The 17,419-nt window shown below is 40.6% G+C and overlaps 1 protein-coding gene across 4 annotated transcripts in view; it reads left to right on the top strand.

Annotated features, from left to right (window-relative positions):
- The first annotated feature begins 574 nt into the window (after positions 1–574).
- The window catches only part of dbn1 (drebrin 1), a 102,483-nt gene continuing 85,638 nt past the window's right edge, over positions 575–17,419 (top strand). For all 4 annotated transcript variants that reach the window (XM_074671791.1, XM_074671790.1, XM_074671789.1 and 1 more), the window contains exon 1: positions 575–728. In XM_074671791.1, coding sequence (XP_074527892.1) covers positions 646–728 — 83 coding nt within the window. In that variant the 5' untranslated portion in view covers positions 575–645. The remainder of the gene's footprint in view (positions 729–17,419) is intronic.

Raw genomic sequence — 17,419 nt, 5'->3', positions numbered from 1 at the left:
GAGCTAAAGGCTAATTAGCCTTCAGCTCTGGTTGTATCACTCTCCTGTCTAGCTTTCTTCTGCTCTTCTGTTCTATTTCTGTCTGACAGTTTGGCTCCAGTGTCCACCATCACTTCAAAGTTAATCATAGAAACCCCTTTTAAGCAGAGAAAAACACATATGTCTGTGTTTTATCTCTTCTCACTACTAAACTTTGTCAGCGTGATGTTGTCATAGAGACCTAGAGTGCCTTAAATCACTCAGGTCCTGGATGACCGTCCTGGAAGCTAAGAAGTAGCAATTTAAAATGACCTGTAAGCAGCAATATTGGCGCTGATAATCTCATTTTAAAGTGTGGATTACGATCAGGCATAAGTCTAGAAGGGAGCCTTTTTCAAGATCACTTTCAAACTCCTCACAGCCCCTTTAGGAAGCGACCGTTTACATTTTGTCTTGACTGCAGGTGAGGATCCCTGTTGGGCACTAGGACCTATCTAACCGTTTGGCCTGTAATGTTCCGGCGCTAGGACCTGTCAGATACCGCAATCTCTCTTTGTCTCCACCAGTCAGAGCCTCCTCCTCCTCCACCTCCTCTCTGTCCCTCTGTAGTCTCATTCCGTGTCTCTCTCCATCAGCAGCGGTCTGGATGCTTGCAGGGACAGAAACATGGCTGTGAATCTCGGCAAGAACAGACTGGCCCTGCTGACCGCCTACCAGGACGTCATTGACGAGACCTCGGACACCGACTGGTAAGTCCCCCAGTCTTTTTTTCTTCTTCTACTTTTCTCCCCTTTTCTCTCTTTCCTTTCTCCTCTCCTCTCTGGGGGGTTCCTGTCCGGGTTGGTACTCGATGAGGATGCGCAGCGCAGGTCACAGCAGCATCATTCTCCTCACACCCGGACTGTGTGAGAACTACAGGCTGGGTGTTAAAGTCCTCTTGCTGTCAGGACGCACGAGTTCATCTGCAGCTGAGATTCCTCGCGCAGCTTTAAGCGCATTACGTAGCCCTGTACGCGTGGAGCACGTTTTAGGGCAGAGAAAGTGAGAGTTTCTGTGGTCATAAAACACAAGGTAGCAGGTTTCATGACATGACTGGGCTGCACTGCAGAGTGGGGCCAATATGCGCTGCTGTGCAACACTGTGCAGTGCGCACTGGGCAAATAATTGTGCACGCGGAGGTAGCGCTTTGTTTCCTCTCAGTTTCTGTCGGGACCAGGTTCACTCTCAGCCAGCTGGAAGCAATTTCATGATTTTATGTAAGGCGATGCGTGTGTGAGTGTGTGTGGGAGGTGGACGGGCCTGGTCCAGAGATATGGATGAGACCCTGCATCCCCAAAACGAGAGCGGAGAGGAGAGGGGCGAGGCCGGCGGGTGGGAGGGGAAAGAGGGGAGGAGGGGGGGCTTCCATCGTCACCCTTTGTGGCCTTTCCTCACTTGGAAATAGTGTAAGAGGAGGCAACGCAGAGCCTACTGAAGTGTGGAAGTGAAAATACTCTGTTTTATTAGGTAACTATAAAGAATGTCACAGTTCCTCATTAAAATACTTTGAAAAAACAACATATAGATTAATATCATACAAACACTTACATTGTGTTCTCACACATTCATTTTTTTTTAACTCTAGCCAAAATCATTCTCAGAAAAAGAAGCTACAAGGCTATTTTAAAATCTTATGTGAAAGACTTCTCGCCCTCTCTGTATGATTGGCTGGGACATGATAAGATTTTGTTGTTTAAAGGTCTGATAGAAGGGGAAATATTTGACTTTGAGCTGCTCTGTAGATTTAAAGTTAATCTGTAACTTGCTCTTGATCATGGTGGATCAGTAGTTGCTCCTGCAGATGTTTGAACAGGAACTGTAAGCTACTCTGTCATTGTTTTCCAGTACAAAAATTAGACCTTCAAACCTTTTTTTTTTTATCTTGACTTGTTGTTCTTATCAACAGTTCCAAGGGGCCTGGGGGCAGGCTCAATTTAAACAAAGATGCTGTAAAATTATCTTGTTAGTAAACCAGGTATTGGTCATGTGCTTGAGTGTCATGATGTGTCATAATACTTGCTTATTTTAACACCAAGTTGTCCTGAGGAGCACAACTGGTGGTTATTGATACTTTTTGCACCTGATGAATCTAAGTCAATTATTGTTCTTTTAATCTCTACTTTTGGTCTCCACCACTCTCTGTAAAACTGGCTTTTTGGCTGCATTGAGATTCCTGAAGCAGAGTCTCTGGCCCCTTTATATGGCCTCATCCTCAGTTCCTTTTAAAGCCTATATGATTGATGCATGTGCTTTAAGTTGTGTTATTGGTTGCCAAGTGTGTCCACACTTTTTGACCCATGAGTGACTTTGTATTTCCTAATCACTGGAGCGTTATTGTGATTTTAACTCCAATTACAGCTCCCATTTGGAGTCAAGCTCTCTCTAGTCACCATCTTAACCATGAAATGTGAACCTGGACCATCTGCTGCTGGTCATTAGGCTAAATAAGGTCACTTTGCTTGAAAACAGTCCCTGGTTCTGCTTTCAGTTTGTGGTGAGTGTTGTTTGGAGGAAGATTCTGGTTTTGGTTCCACTTTTTGTCTCTAATTTGGAAAGTGTAGATCTCTGGCAATGACAGTATGTCACTGTAACTCTGATAATTTAAAACATTGGGAGATTAATACCAAATGTATTGAATCATTAGTTTCTGACCTTTAAGATTAAGGCTTTTTGGGGGTCTTTTTACTCCTCAAAATCAGATATATTTTAGGGCTGTAAATCCATATGTTCAGATTGGTACATTGTATCGGGGCCTCTTTATCAAACAGAGGCTGTTACACACCTCTAGTTTCATTCAAGTCCCAGTTTCTAAAACATTATTTTTAACTGTGCAAGAAAGATTTCCAGTTGAGTCATTTGTGTTTTTTTAAGAAAACCCCTTCTTGTATTCAACAGAACTGAGGCAAAAGTTCAAGCTGGACACAAGAAGCCAAAAAAGGGGACTTCAATGTTCCAAAACAAGTATGAAGTTCTGCTTTCAGTTCAGTCTGGATCAACCACACTCAGACTTTCACCAGTTTTTCTCTTTTGATACCTGAGAAAGATATTCTTTAAAATAAATTTGACATTTTGGTTCCTTGAAACACTTTTACAGCTCCACATCAAAAACTTGTATTTGTGATATCTCACAATGATGAATATAGCTTTTTTTTTTTTTCGACAAACCTCTGTTGGAACAAGGGTATATGTTGCACAAAAGGAGCTACTCTTGTGCTGTTGAAGGCTTTGGTGTAAAAAGTCTATAAAAATGTAAAACTGCATGACTCTGTTAGAGTAAGATGCACGATTGGAGTCATTTAAACCATTATTCTTTGGTTGGTTTATCCACAACACTGCTTAAAATCCCCAGACATCCTTGTCACCGGCGCGTTGAGCTGTTGATTTGATCAGGAAATGATGCTTTTTCCACTCACACATCTCTCTGCTTCTCAGAAAACTGTAAACGTGTAAATGACGTCTGGCACCCTGTTAGTATGAGACGCTGCAGTTCTGTACATGTGAGAGAGAGAGCTGCCAACATTCAACCCAAAGGTTAATGCCTCCTGTAAAGCCGTTCAAATGTTTGCTTATTCTGACAGATGATCCTGCGCTGCAGAGGGATGATGCTCAGGCCTCAGGCCTGCCCCCAATTTTCACACTTGATGAGATTTGAACAAAGGCAGAGACTTCATAACACTGCTGACCCCAAACAACACGGGATATCGCCCCCACTACCCCATAACCCCCCTCTGCCCCACTAACTATCTTTCAGTAAGGTAGGCTTGAATGGGGTGTGGACAGTCATGGTGCATCTGCCAGATTTTTTTAAAGGTCTATCAGTGCTCTAGTCGTCAATCCTTGACCTCAGGAGCAGTCGTTTAGATCTTAAGGCTTCCAGTAAAGTATTATAATTATTTATGTGGCTGTGTTGAATACTAGACACTAGAAACACTCAAAGATCTGCTATGCTTTATGGCGCTTTTGTTCAATTACTTATTTTATTTTAAAGTCAACTTCTGACCCTTCTCAGATAGAGTTAAATGTATGGTTTTGTTTTCTGTGAGTTGTGAGATATCATTAGTAGACAGAGGAGCTTTTTTCAGTATGAACAAACAAACTTTGCATTGGAGAAACACTAATCAGTGTATTTGACTTTGTTTAAGATCAAAGGATTAACTGAAAAGTGGTGAAGAAGGGGATTAATTTCAGCCTGGCTAGTGTGCACAATAATAGGAAATCCTTTAATCCATTTGGACTCTGTTAACTACGGAAAGCCATTTACATCAAAATATTTGATATAATTGAATGATACAAATGTTTCCTATAAGAAGTTCGTTTTAACAGTAAGGAGTCTGACTTGTTTGGATCAGAAAGTTTATTTCCAGAACAGTGGATAAAATCTTATGATACAGTATCTGACTTGTTCAAACTGTATCTCTTAAAGCTCCTGTCAGGAACTACACGTTTTTATCAATTTTGGTGCCCCCTGTGGACAAAGCAGCACTTCTTATCTCTGAGCTGTTCTTGTCACAAAACTCTCATCCTGCTTTCTTATACCAGTTGTTTGTGTCACTGACTGTGAATCTTTTCTGTGTCTAATACTAAAAGAGCGATTTAAGTCTTTTTTTGTGTGTGTGTGCTGTCAATCACCTGATGTGCCACCTACCCCCTCACAGTGGTCTCAGGCCTTTAACTTTTTAGTCTCCTTGTTGAACATCTTGTTTGCTTGTAGCGCATAAAGAGTCATTACTGTTCATTTCTGTCAGTCTAGGAAACATTTAAAAACTCCTCACAGTAGCTTTAAGTTTGGCTTGTAACTACAACTTACTGTCGGATAGAAATTTTGAATTATTGAATGAACCGGTTTCACCAGTACTTGGAACCTCTCTGTTGATTATTTTTTTCCTTTCTTACACTGTAGACCCAACAATCAATCAGAAAGTATAGGTAATATAAGGGTCGGACAAATCGACATTGAAACAATTCCTGAGTTTCCCATTTAAAGTAAATTAGACAGAGCTCAGTAGTATTTCTTTTAACTTGCAGCTGTAAAAGTCAGACATCCTTTATTTCTGCCTTGTAATTAACTTCTCAGTCTTCTTCACCCTCTTTATTATCTGGTGAGGATGTAATTCCTGTGTCTTGCTCTTTTTGTAGCAGAATTAATCATGAGCCTGTTTTTAATGCAACAAGAAGCTGTCGAGGTTCTTCGTTAATTACACGACATCCTCGCACAGAGCTCGTCCTCCGTGAGCAGCCTTATCTCAGCCAGGCCTTCTAACACTTCAGCAGCTCCTTATTCAGACACTGAGCTCTGCCTGGCTCTCTGCGTCGCCTGGAGCCATGACCACAGTGACCGATTGAGGCCTCGATACTCAATAAGCTGAGAGCATCTGAGAGCTGGCTGCAGAAATTTAAGTGATAACAAGCAGCAGAGATCCAGCTGAAGGATGAGTCGGCCATGTTGATGATAATGCCAAAGTGATCCTGACAAGAGCGCCATTAGCTTGTCCTGCAGCTGAGTTACGACTGTGGATCTGTAACATGAGGCAAGATGAAAATCTGTCCAATGAGACAGAAAAGTGGACTGGTTATTGCTGAAGCAGAACTCTTTAAAGGTTTACAGGGAAAATATGCTGACTAATACTGAAGAGGCTGCCATGAAACGTTCTCTTATATTCACAGCTTTCAGAGGATTAATTGTAATCAATTTAGAGAGCTACTGCTTTATTTCCTGAGGGTCACGTGACCGACAGGCGCCCTACGGCTGTAGGCGAAGCCCTTGCCACTACCAATATGGCCGCTATAGCCGATGTGCTTCATTTTCCGTTTCAGGAACAGACGGGTGACGTTGGCGAGACTGCATCCATATTTTATACAATCTATGGGTAAAACAATCAGAATAACATGTTTACATACAATCAAAGTTATTCCTTTTTTCATAGTACACTGATCAAAACAGCGACACACGGACAACACAGAGAATGCCACGATGCAATGCGCGTCATCTCCGCTTCGTCTTGCTGTGTTCATAGCAACAACAACAGTAGCAGCACGGCGGACTTCCTGCACTCAAAAGACCAAGATTCCTTGCAGACAGAACATGCTCAGAACACAAATTAATGTCCCTTTTGATGGGGATATCCCAATAGGCATATACATGACCAATTATTAAGGGTTAGAAAAGGAGTAACCTGGGGTGTTTTCGGGTTATTGGTGTTTACATGGCCTTGCGCAACTGTTATGGCTAGTATTCTGAATATGAAAGGGCTACTGACTGCATTTCTTTGAGTCCCAATTTTAATCAGTCTTTTCCTGAAAAGTGTGCCCCACTTTTAGGCCAAATTCACTGCAGGGGGGCTGTGTTTACCTTGTTGGTGGCTCCTTTTTGTAAAATGAAAAGTTTCCCGTGGTAGCAGGAAATATTTTTCATCAACATGTGGTTGCATCAGAACAGAATCAAGTGAGTTTCGGGAAAGGAGCAGCAGGAAGTATTGGAAAGAATCTTAAAAACACTTGCAGGTTTAGGTGATGCATGGTTACTCATGCTTACATATTCAATGTGAAAAGGTTAGTGAGTAAGACACAGGATGATTGTCTTTGCAGGCTGTTATCATCAATCTTCATTTGTACAGCTCCAAATCACAAGATGGTATAATTGATTCATCCAGCGCCTGCGGGACAAAGTAAAGAATGTCTGCCCTCAAATGTCAGACTGTAGCGAAGGTGACTTTATGAAAAGGGCAGTGAGCGTTCAGGGTTATCCAATATCAAACAACCAGCAGATGTTCAGGAATGCTGAGCGCTCTGTGGCTGCTGATTGGTCTCAGGCTACTGTCACATGACCCTCTGTCCCCCTCCAGCTGTTTGAAGAAGCCATTACCTGGAGAGTCACCTCTGCCGTGATGACAAAGGAGAGAAATGTATCAGTAAGAGGAGCCGAGGTGAGGGTGGACAAAGTCTTAGTCAAATTATAACCATTTGATCTGATGCTTTTACTCATTTTTAAACAACAAACATTACAGCTCCTGTTTCTGCTTCCCTGCTCACATTTTGTAACCCTGCTAGTCATTTATTAATGTAGTTTCTGTGTTTACCCTGGGGGGAAGCTTTCATGCACTCTAAGGTTTGATTCAAGGTTGGTTACCCTCATGAGAGCTGGTCGAGGTCAAAGGAAAAACAAAACAGTGCTGATAAAAAGAAAAACAGCCAGTGGTCATGCTCTTTGGCAGTCTGGGTTTGGGTTTTTCTTGGGAGGCAGATGTCTACTTAATGCAAAAAGAAGACCTGAACAGTGAGGAGAGAAGGCCTGACCTCTGACCTCTTGTGAAGATTGAGGACACAGTCAGCGTCTGATAATCTAAATTCACTCAGTCATTCTCCTCCTGCTACATTTCCTCTTGTGCTCATTGTTCACATTTTGCTGTGATGTTAGCAGACATGTGGTCTTCGTCTCTTTGTCTCTTTGTGCTCAGCCTCCTCTCTCACAGATTAATACAGAAACAGGGTCAGTGATACAACATGTAAACCAGGCTTTTGCCTCCATCATGTCTGATTTATGAAACACAGCTCTGCCTCCTCTCCCTGGACTCTTAATTTGCTGCTGCAACATTTATGGCTGAGTCACTTAAAGAGTATTTTAAACTTGAGGAGAACAGTTTATAGCATCTTCTTCATTTTCTTGTTTTTTTGGATGTATTTAAACAGGTTGATTTCTTTTCTCTAAAATCAACTCTTTAAAACCACTTGGAGTGTCATAAGCTTGGAATGCTCCATCTCTTTGTCTTCTCCTCCTGCTTGGTAACTCACCGTGGTTTCATAATGGGGTCATGACCTTCAGTAAATGTCACAGAGAAACGTGAGATTTGAGGGTCAGTCAGCGGCGTCAGGTTGAGGTCAGTGTGTTGATGAGGAATGAGGAGGGTGATAATGAAGTCGGTAAATAAAAAGCACCTCGGGCCTCTTTGACACACTGATATTTTACTGATTTTTCACTGGGCAGGGAGAAATTGCACAAAATAAAATTCATTATTAGCATACCAAAGTTGGAGGGTAACTGCAGGAGGCTAAACGTTATAGTAGGAGGTGATGATTTATCCATCAAACATGCTGTTATGATCTCAAGACTAAGAACAAAAAGGTCCAAAGGCCAATGTGGACCACAGAAAAAAATAGTTTTGGTGGTTTGTTGTCGTTCTAGATGTTGCTGCAGTTTTATGTACTGTGGGTGTTTTTTAAGCGACCACTTATGCTTACTTAAGACAGAGTTGGTACAAACTCTTTCCAAGGAAACTAATGATGTGGGTTTGTTTAGACAAATTTCATCCTTGAATTATTCTGTTTGAAAACTTTCCTGAATGTTTTAGCTATCACTTTGACATCTGGAGGTAACCAGTGACAGTCTCCACTGAAGTTCAACCATTACTGCGATGTCAGTGTTTAATTTTTTTTGAGTAGGTCCAAAAAACTTCTCCCCCTCAAAGATAACGACACGATTAATTAGTTTATCTTCTTCTCTTTGCAGATAACTCAAAAGGTTGGTTTCAGTGTTGGTTTCTCCTGATTTATTTGCTCTCTTCACTTACGTCTCTGATATTTCTAAAATTACCTCATTACATCACCTTTTTTGAAGGGGACTGTGAGGAGTTTCAAAGTGATCTTGAAACAGTCTCCCTTCTAAACATATGCCTGATCATAATCCACACTTTAAAAAGACATTATTGGTGCTAATGTAGGTTATTTGGAAATGCTACTTATTAGCTTCTCTGCTGAAAATGATTTCTTGGATTAATTTTGTAGTAATGGTGCACACAGGATCCAACTGTCAGACAAAAAAAGGACAGAAGAGCAGAAGAAAGCTAAACGGGAGAGTGATACAGCCAGAGCTAAAGGCTAACACAAGAGCTAAGCTGTTTGTAACAATGGCAATTCCAATCCACATGCAGCAGTTATTCTGCTGATCTTGAACAAAGAAAATTTGACATGACTAGGATTCACTAACGTTTCACTTTACTGACACGTCTCACAGCATCAGGCTGTCATTAGCGCTACATATAGTCAGCTACTGACGTACGGTACGAACTTTAATTTGCTTGTTGTCACATTTCAAACATCGGCACTACATAACTCTACTGATAGATACCTTACCTCGTTGTGTTGTATTAGGTAAAAAGTTGTCTTGAACAAAGAAAATTTGTTCCAAAACAAATGCACGCCTGGCTAAAAATTACATCTTTAGGACACTGCGTGAGTCTCCGGGCCAGAAGGTGGCGAGGCAGTCCAATTAAAACAGATCCTCCTCACATCATCTTTAAGAAAAAATACATGATCTAATAGACATCACCCTCATCAAACATTTACAAAACTACACAATTTGAACATCACATGACATGTTCAGTATTTGATTTTCACCTCATAGTGTCATTTGTGGCTGAACACCCCATGTGGACTCTATAATGATGTTGTGATGCAAGAAAAAAATAATTCTCTTTGTCCAGCCTGTGTGATATCCCATCCAGCTGATGGTATTGGCCACTTACCGGTGGTTTCCCTTCTTGGTTTGTCCAATTCAAGCTGCTCTCATACTCTCATGAGTGTAAAGTTGGTGGATACCATTTTCAATCCAGTTCAAAAATTCAGTATGGTAGCCATCAGTAATCAGAGTTTGTCCTGGTCTTGAGAAAGACTTTGATTGCAGTATTTGAGAGTGAACTTTTGCAGGACCAGAAGCTTGAACTTAAAGGTGTTTAAATAAGAATGATAAGAAAGCTCAAATCAGTCGTTTTGGGACATTTCAACACATCATGCTCTACCCAGGTGGTCATGAAGAAATGGATCGATCAGTTTTTGTGAGGCAGGTGGACAATTTCATCTACTTCCAGTGCAACATTTCAGCAGCCTTTCATTCAGCCGGGAAAATCTATAAAAGCCAGCTGATGAGTCCAGGGTTTTGTTAAATGAACAGTAATAAGTCCTCTTCGTAAGAACATGGAGTCAGTGAAGTGAGATGAAACAGTCAGAGTGTCAGGCTGAGTGTCAGCCTGTCATTTTTCTGCTGCTGTCAAAGGTTTGAGTTCAGCCGGCGAGCGCTGAGGCTAAAGAGATTTTCTCAAGTTTTCCCTCTCGCTGAATCATTTGCACTCTGCACTGACAGTTTCCGAGCCAGAGGAAGAGAAGAAGTGGGAGATAAAAAATTGGCCGGATTGGAGAAGTCAGTCAGCTCTTATTTTTAGACATGATTTCACAGATTGAGTTTATTTAAATTACAACAGGACTCATCCCTTTATGAAGCAAGAACACAGGCAGAAATCATTTAAAAGTGAACCACTCTTAACTTTAAAGACAAAACTTCTATCCAATACTTAGCCTGAAAGTCCCATGTGGTGATGGAAGTAGGGGTGCATGATATTGGATTTTTTTGCCAATATCAGATATGCCGATATTTAACTACTCATGTAGTCGATACCAATATTTTTTTCTGCGCACACAATGCAGAGAACATCAACTGTCTTCTGCAATGGAAGTAGCATATTGTTTTATGTTGCATACTCTTATCACTTTTGTTATGTAATGTTCATTTCTTGTGCAAAATAGGAACAATATATACTTGAAACTGTATATTTGTTTATGACAATTTCTTTCAAACAAAAAAAAATCAAAAAGAAAAATTCTACTGGAAAGCTGAATTATGCTGTTCCTGAGAAAATCATAACGATACAACCCACGCGAATTTGGCCAATTTCATAATCGACAGTCAGTAAACATAACTGCTCAATCTGAACTGTGCAAGCAAAAACACAAAGAATTTCAAAAAACAACTGCAGCTTCATCCAATTATTTTATCAGTTTATTATATCAAGGGAATTTTGAGTGTTGGTAGATATCCAATATTGTATTTTTCAGACAGTACTGTCTGATACCCATAACTTGCTGATATTATGTGCATCCCTAGCTGAAAGTCTGGTCCATGAAGTCTGGCTTTGAAAGAAAAAGCTTGTTTTTTGAAAACGTTTGTGTTCCTGTCACAGACAGGAGCAGATAAGAGTAACAGTATTAGAGACTTTAGTCCAACAGTGGTAGACCTTTTTCCTTCAACCAGAACCAACCTGTGTTTTAATTTCTACATTCCAGCTTCCCTCCAAACTCCACTGATAGGTCAAAGTACTGAGCTCTTGTATTGTGGATTCATGTAACTGTTGTTCTGATCCTGTTGCTACTTTTTAGAGCTGAAAATGTCTCTTTGCTGTTTTTAGTGTCAAGTTACAGAAGTAATCATAGAACAGAAGTCTGGTTTAGATGAACAGACTGTTCAAGTTCAATGTGACATCTGCCAAGAGTAGTACAGTTTGAAGCACACACACACTCACACACTGCAGTCCAGCATTCAGATGGCGAGGCTTACTTTTGCAGGAAAATCTGCTTCTTCATGCATCTGAGTCTCAGTTTGAGTTTGAGTATTTGAACACTGATTCCTGTGTTGTTATATTTTGCATTTTAATCTTGATGGACAGAGACAAGTGTCAATCATGTGTTGAAGTGGTGACAAGAGTCTGATTCATCCACTGTGAGAAAAGAGGAAACTGAACGATGACTCTTCGAGGTGAGAGAAAAGCTGTGCTTGCTGGTGTGCATTAGGTATCCCAATAACTCCAGTGTGTGGATTGCTCTTTGTCGCTCTTTCTCTCAGTGAGGCTTTCGTTAGCTGTATTGTAAGAGTCATGCTAATGCTGAACAAGCCTGCCTCAAGGCCATCGCTGAATAATGGACTGAAGGGGGCTGGAAAAGACTGTGGTGTGAGGGAGAGGATGGTCTTTTTAGATTCCTGACAAAACAGAAGTGAAGACAGAATGATATGTCCTTGTAAAGCACATTTTGTCAATAACGGCCTGATGTGTTTTAAACAGCCAACTCTGGAAAAGTACAATGGACTATTACATGAGCCTGTATCACTGTGTTTCCCCCACTGGCGGCTCTGTATTCTATAAAAAACACAATGCAGCTCAGTTTTAAGCTATTTTAGATGCAACGACAGTATTTTCCCCTACTAGTTTTAACAGTTTAACTTATGAAACACTGCTATGCTCATTGATATCACTTTTACTTATCCCACCACATCAATAACAATGCATTTGATGATGCTTGTATGAATGTAAACAAGACAGGACCCTTTTTCATTCTTTCAGAGTTACAACTTTCAGGTCTACAGTACAGCGTTTAGCACTTGTTTTTACTTTGTGAAATGCCATTAAAGTAAAATACATAGTTAGCACACAGGATTTCAGTCTCCACCCAAAACAAAATTGCTGATCGTGGACACAGGCCCTTATTTGTCTGATATTTTCATAGAAAGATTTTGAACATTGCCAAAAGAACTGAAGTTTGGCTACTGAATTACTGAGATAACATCTACCATACAGCTGGCAGATCCCAGCTGTCACACCCTAAATATGCTTAAATATATACCTTTACATTATTCTAATGATTGAGGGACATAGAAAATAGCCCTTAATTATCTTATGCTACTAAGTGTAAACCTGTTCTTGAAGTTGGACATTTTCACATGTAGCTGGAAGGAGAGCATCCTATTTTCGCAGTCTGCCTCTAGCGGCCACAAAGGGAACTTCAGTTTTGTCTTTAATCGGACTTGGCTCGACTTGAAACCACTTTGTCTGCTGTTTTATTGAACAAAAAACCATCAGACCTGGACATGCTGCCTCAGCGACTGGATTCTGATTGGAAGTCAATGTAGTTCAGTCTCTATTTACAGTGACAGGACCGCTCATATGACCTGTGGACTGAGTGTAATGGCTTTTTAAATCAGTTAACCTTTGAACAGAACAGGCTTTACTGCGGCTCTGTCTTTGTTTTTAGCTCTGCAGAATCAGATGTTTGACAAGATAACTGCTAAGGTCAACTTATTGTCACTGTTCATAGTTTACATCATATAATTTGTTGTCATTTTGAACTACATATTATCAAGGTTTCTGCACACATTTCCAGTTAAGATGCAGCTTTTTTTTTATTATTACTTGTTCTCTCTCTAAATGTTCTCATCCTTCTCTGATTTGCATTTAACTTCCTGCTTTTCCTGGGATAATCCTTCCTGCCTGTGTACTTCATCAAAAATAAAAATGTACATGCTTACACCCCTCTGCTGTTCCAGAGAGCTGACTGAAAGACAAACTGATAATTTTGGAAACTTTATGCTCTTTCCCTCTCTTTATCCCCGTCAGCCACACAAACACACTTCATTTTCCTCTTAGAAGCGAGCAGCACATAAACACACCCTCGTCATCCCTCTGAGTGTGTGTAAACAATGGGTGGAGGGACGGAGGTCAGCGTTTGTCCTTTGTGGACCCCTGAGTCATCACAGCCTGGGACTGAGAGAGGGTGAGAGGCAGAGACACGAGTAGAGAGGGAGACAAGATCACTCTGGTCTGTGTGTTTGATTGTTCTGTTTTCTGTGTGAGAGCTTACGAGAGGCTGTGGTGACAACAGAGTCACTGTGTCGTGTGTTTGTGTCTTACAACAGTTGGATCTAAACACTGGGAGGAAACCTGTATTTGTGGATATAAACACAGTTTGCTCTGTCTTGGCGGCACAGTGGGGAGTTTTTACCTTATTTCAAACAGTTTCACTGGAATAGAATAGAATAGAATAGAATAGAATAGAATAGAATAGAATACTCAATACTTTATTTATCCGGAGGGGAAAATCATCAGCACTCAAGAAAACAAAAGTAAGAAAGTGTATAGAAAGTACAAAAAGGTCCATAACGTAGATGAAGACAGCTTAATCATATTTCTCCAGTCAGCCAGCCTCCACCTCCACAGGGTCCAGGACTGAGCTTCTTCAGCAGTCTGTTCAGTCTCTGTCTGCTCACAGCAGGTGGAGTTTTTCCAATGTGGCTTGGTGTCTGGTGTTCGCTCCTTGCGCCTTGTCTGTGAATAGCATGATGCTACTTTGCCTTCTGGTATTCCCTCTGTTGCTGGGTTAGCATGGCTAACTTGCCATCTTATTGGAGCTAGATCTAACATTCCCAATAACGATGGATGGAAGGATAGGTCGATGTTGTCACTTCTTTGCTCACACCTGAGTACAAGCACGTCGCCCTCGCCTCCCTCTCCTCACCTTGTGGGGAAACATCAGGCCTTGCACCAGTTAGCATTGACATGCTACAGGCTGCTAACAGCTGATTTCACATGTAAACAATGTGGCTATGGTTACATGGAGGATCTCTAGACAAACACAGGACCAACAATAGTAAAAATATCAAAGACAAAAGACAAAACCAGTTTGGTGTCCACGAACAGCAAATGAACCAATCCAAATGCAAAGATGACGAAAAAGAGACGAAAAAATTACAAGAAACCGACAAAGAAGAGAAAGCTGCCACAACAGGCAGCCACAACAGGCAGGGCGGTGCCTGGCAAATACTGCCTCTTCATGACCTACAGGAATAAAACCTATAGTTAAATGAAAGGTTATTTTAAAGTGTTTGGTTTGGACTTTCCACAGAAAACAAGTCGGGGTTATGGGTAGTCTGATGTTGTCCAAAACCTGGTCACCACCTTTAAAAGAAAGACTCGCAATGAAAATATTATCTGATTTTTAGCAAAATTTCACAACAAGAAGACAGTTACGTCAGAGATTCAATATCTCGCCAAAATGTGCAGAACTCTAAAAGCACCAAACTGACAGCAATCCAGACTGAAACCTTAGTCTTATCATTTTTTTCAGTGTGCAAATTTATCCCTAACTCCTTTGGTTTCACTTTGATGTAAAACCTGTAAAAGTTACAGGAGTTTATATAACCCAGTCTTCTTGGAGGAGTTCAGCAGGAGGTCATAGAGTGCAAACTTGACAGTTCTCTTCACCATACCAGGCTGCATCCACCAAGTGTTGGCAGCCATCTGAACTTCTTCAGGATGGTGTCTGAGTCCCCTTTTACCTATTCATGCAGTCCATCAATAACTTATTTGGCTTCCTAAAAAATTTAATCCAAAATGTTTTGGAAATGAGTCAGGAGATACTTTCATGAATATTCATGTGGAGGTTGATGATTTTTGTGAGACATTCAGTGCAGCAGGGCTCTTACTTGTCTAATGTTAATGAAGTTTATTCTGACAGCAGATATTAAACGCACTCTTGTGTAAACACAGTTTTTAGCTCAACAGAGATGGAGCAAAAATCAGGTGTTTAATCAAGGCTGCTATCTGCTTTCAAGCCTTTAAGACAGGTAAAAAAGAAACATCCACTGAGCTCATTCTGACACAAAATCAGTTTTTGGGACAAAAAAATAAGTTCTTCAAGCGGAAATTTAAAAAGAAAAAAACAGATTTGGTTGATTATGGTTTTTGCTGTAGATAGACATTAAGACTTCTTCGTAAAAGCTGAGAAAAGAGTGACAGTTATTTAATGAAGACAGCTTTGGCCCCAAATTCCAAAATGAAGATCTTGATATGGGTCAAAGGACAGGCTCTTGGCCTTTACAGTCTTCTTGTTTTGTTATTATTTTGTCACACTGTTATACATGCATATAACACCAGTTGGCTTAGCAGTTCAGGAGCATGCTTCATAGACAGAGGCTGTAAGTCCCAGTTGCAGCAGTTGCTGGCTGAACTCCCGACCAGCTGCATGTCCTCGCTCACACTCTACTCCTGACTCTCTTCAAGAACAGACTTTTTCTTCAACAGCTATGTTAAAACAGGTCAAGTTTGGTTGAAAGTAACTTTTTGAAAAAACTTCCAGGACAATAAAACATCATAACAGTGATTAGATTTTAAGCTATCTTTCAAATGCTCCAGAATCAATGACTGAAAAGAGAAATAAATCAGTTTCTGACAGACGCAGTGAGCAACGGTGGGGGAGGGGAGGAGGCAGATTTAGAGGAGCGGATGAGGATTTGGGAGGATAGAAACTGAAACTAGTAGCTAAAGAGGTCAATGAAGGGGGGTGTAAATACTGCAGGACTGTTGACATGAGGCCAAATAGGACATTAGTGTGTGTGAGGGAGGGGGGTGAAGGATCATATTTGGATCATCTTCGCATGAAAGTTTCCATTTTTAATGCTGGATTCAGCTTATCTTATTATCCATGACATGGAGAGTCAACATGATGATTTTTTTTTTACATGTATAGATGTTTTTTGTGGATTCAATCCCTGGCGTCACCTTAGCTTATGAAAAACATTTATTGAAGAATTTGATTCTAATGACATATTGAGCACAGATTTACAACCCTATCTATCTTAATATATGATGTTTATTTCTTTTTTCCTTTGGCATTAATCTGAAAAAGTGGGGTTGTTTTACACTAGAGGTCTAGCAAGGGTGCCCCTTATCACTGAGGCCACTCACAACTACAGCATCACAGGGATGATGGATGGAGAGACATGGTGACTGTACAGAGCAAAGTGGCTCAAAAACAGATCAAGTTATTGACCAACTTAAGGCATCTTTATTAAACATTCACTTGAATTATTTAAACAGACGTTTTTAGCATTTTTATTCTTGTTATTGATTTTATTTTTATATTAACAGTACCTAGATCAACTGTCTTTTCTTGAATAGAGTGAAAGGTGTCTGCACAGCCACTGATAATATGCAAAAAAAAATATACTAGAGATGATTCCTGATATTTTCAACATAAACAGACCAACTGTTTATGTGTAAGCCAGAAAACAAAGGATCTAGCAGAGGATTGTTACTGTATGTATTAAGCTTTTTAATGTGGTTGTGTTTTACTTTGTAAAATGATCCATTTTGTACCAATCTTTAAAAAAAAAATCGTTTTAACAGCCACTCATGTTTTTGCTCTTGGAATTTACATCATCTGTTTTCATTGGATCAAAAAACCATAAAAGACAACTTTTAAGTCTACCCTCACTTAGTTTTTCAGCTGTCCTTTGGTGTGGATCTGGGGGTCCTTGTGGATTTGCCACAGAGGGTTTATCGGCCAAATGTCTCTGCCAGGCTCGCTCTGAAAATCTTCTGAAACCTTTCACCCCAGGCTGTGAAGATTAGACCGGGATTTTTTTGCTCTGACTCCAGGGCTGAGTCTTTGTGATGTTCAGTTTTTCAGTCCTCTGAGAGTCCTCTGATTTCTTTTGACTGGAAGACAAACCACAGAGCACTTTGCAGCTCTGGAAAGAAGCTGGACTACAGTTGTGAGGAATTTAATGTCTGGATATAAGAAATATTATCTGTCTGTCTCGCTCTGACCAGACACAAAGATCTGGACCAGTTTAAGAAATGTCTTAACTCCTCTGGGGGTTAGTGTACTGTGAAACCCTGCTAATTTATTAGCTGCCGATGTGAGAGAAATCCTGCAGATACTTCTGATACTTCTAGAACAGAGATTTGCTGTCATTGTTTTTAGCCAGTGCACTTAATTTCACACAACTAAACGCGGGGTTACTGAG

This window comes from Halichoeres trimaculatus, unplaced genomic scaffold (assembly GCF_033239565.1).
Source record: "Halichoeres trimaculatus isolate MK-OKI-2021-1 unplaced genomic scaffold, fHalTri1.1 fHalTri1_scaffold_6, whole genome shotgun sequence".
Classification (NCBI taxonomy): domain Eukaryota; kingdom Metazoa; phylum Chordata; class Actinopteri; order Labriformes; family Labridae; genus Halichoeres; species Halichoeres trimaculatus.
The sequence above is the reverse complement of the archived record's forward strand: the minus strand, read 5'-3'. Positions and strand labels throughout refer to the sequence as shown.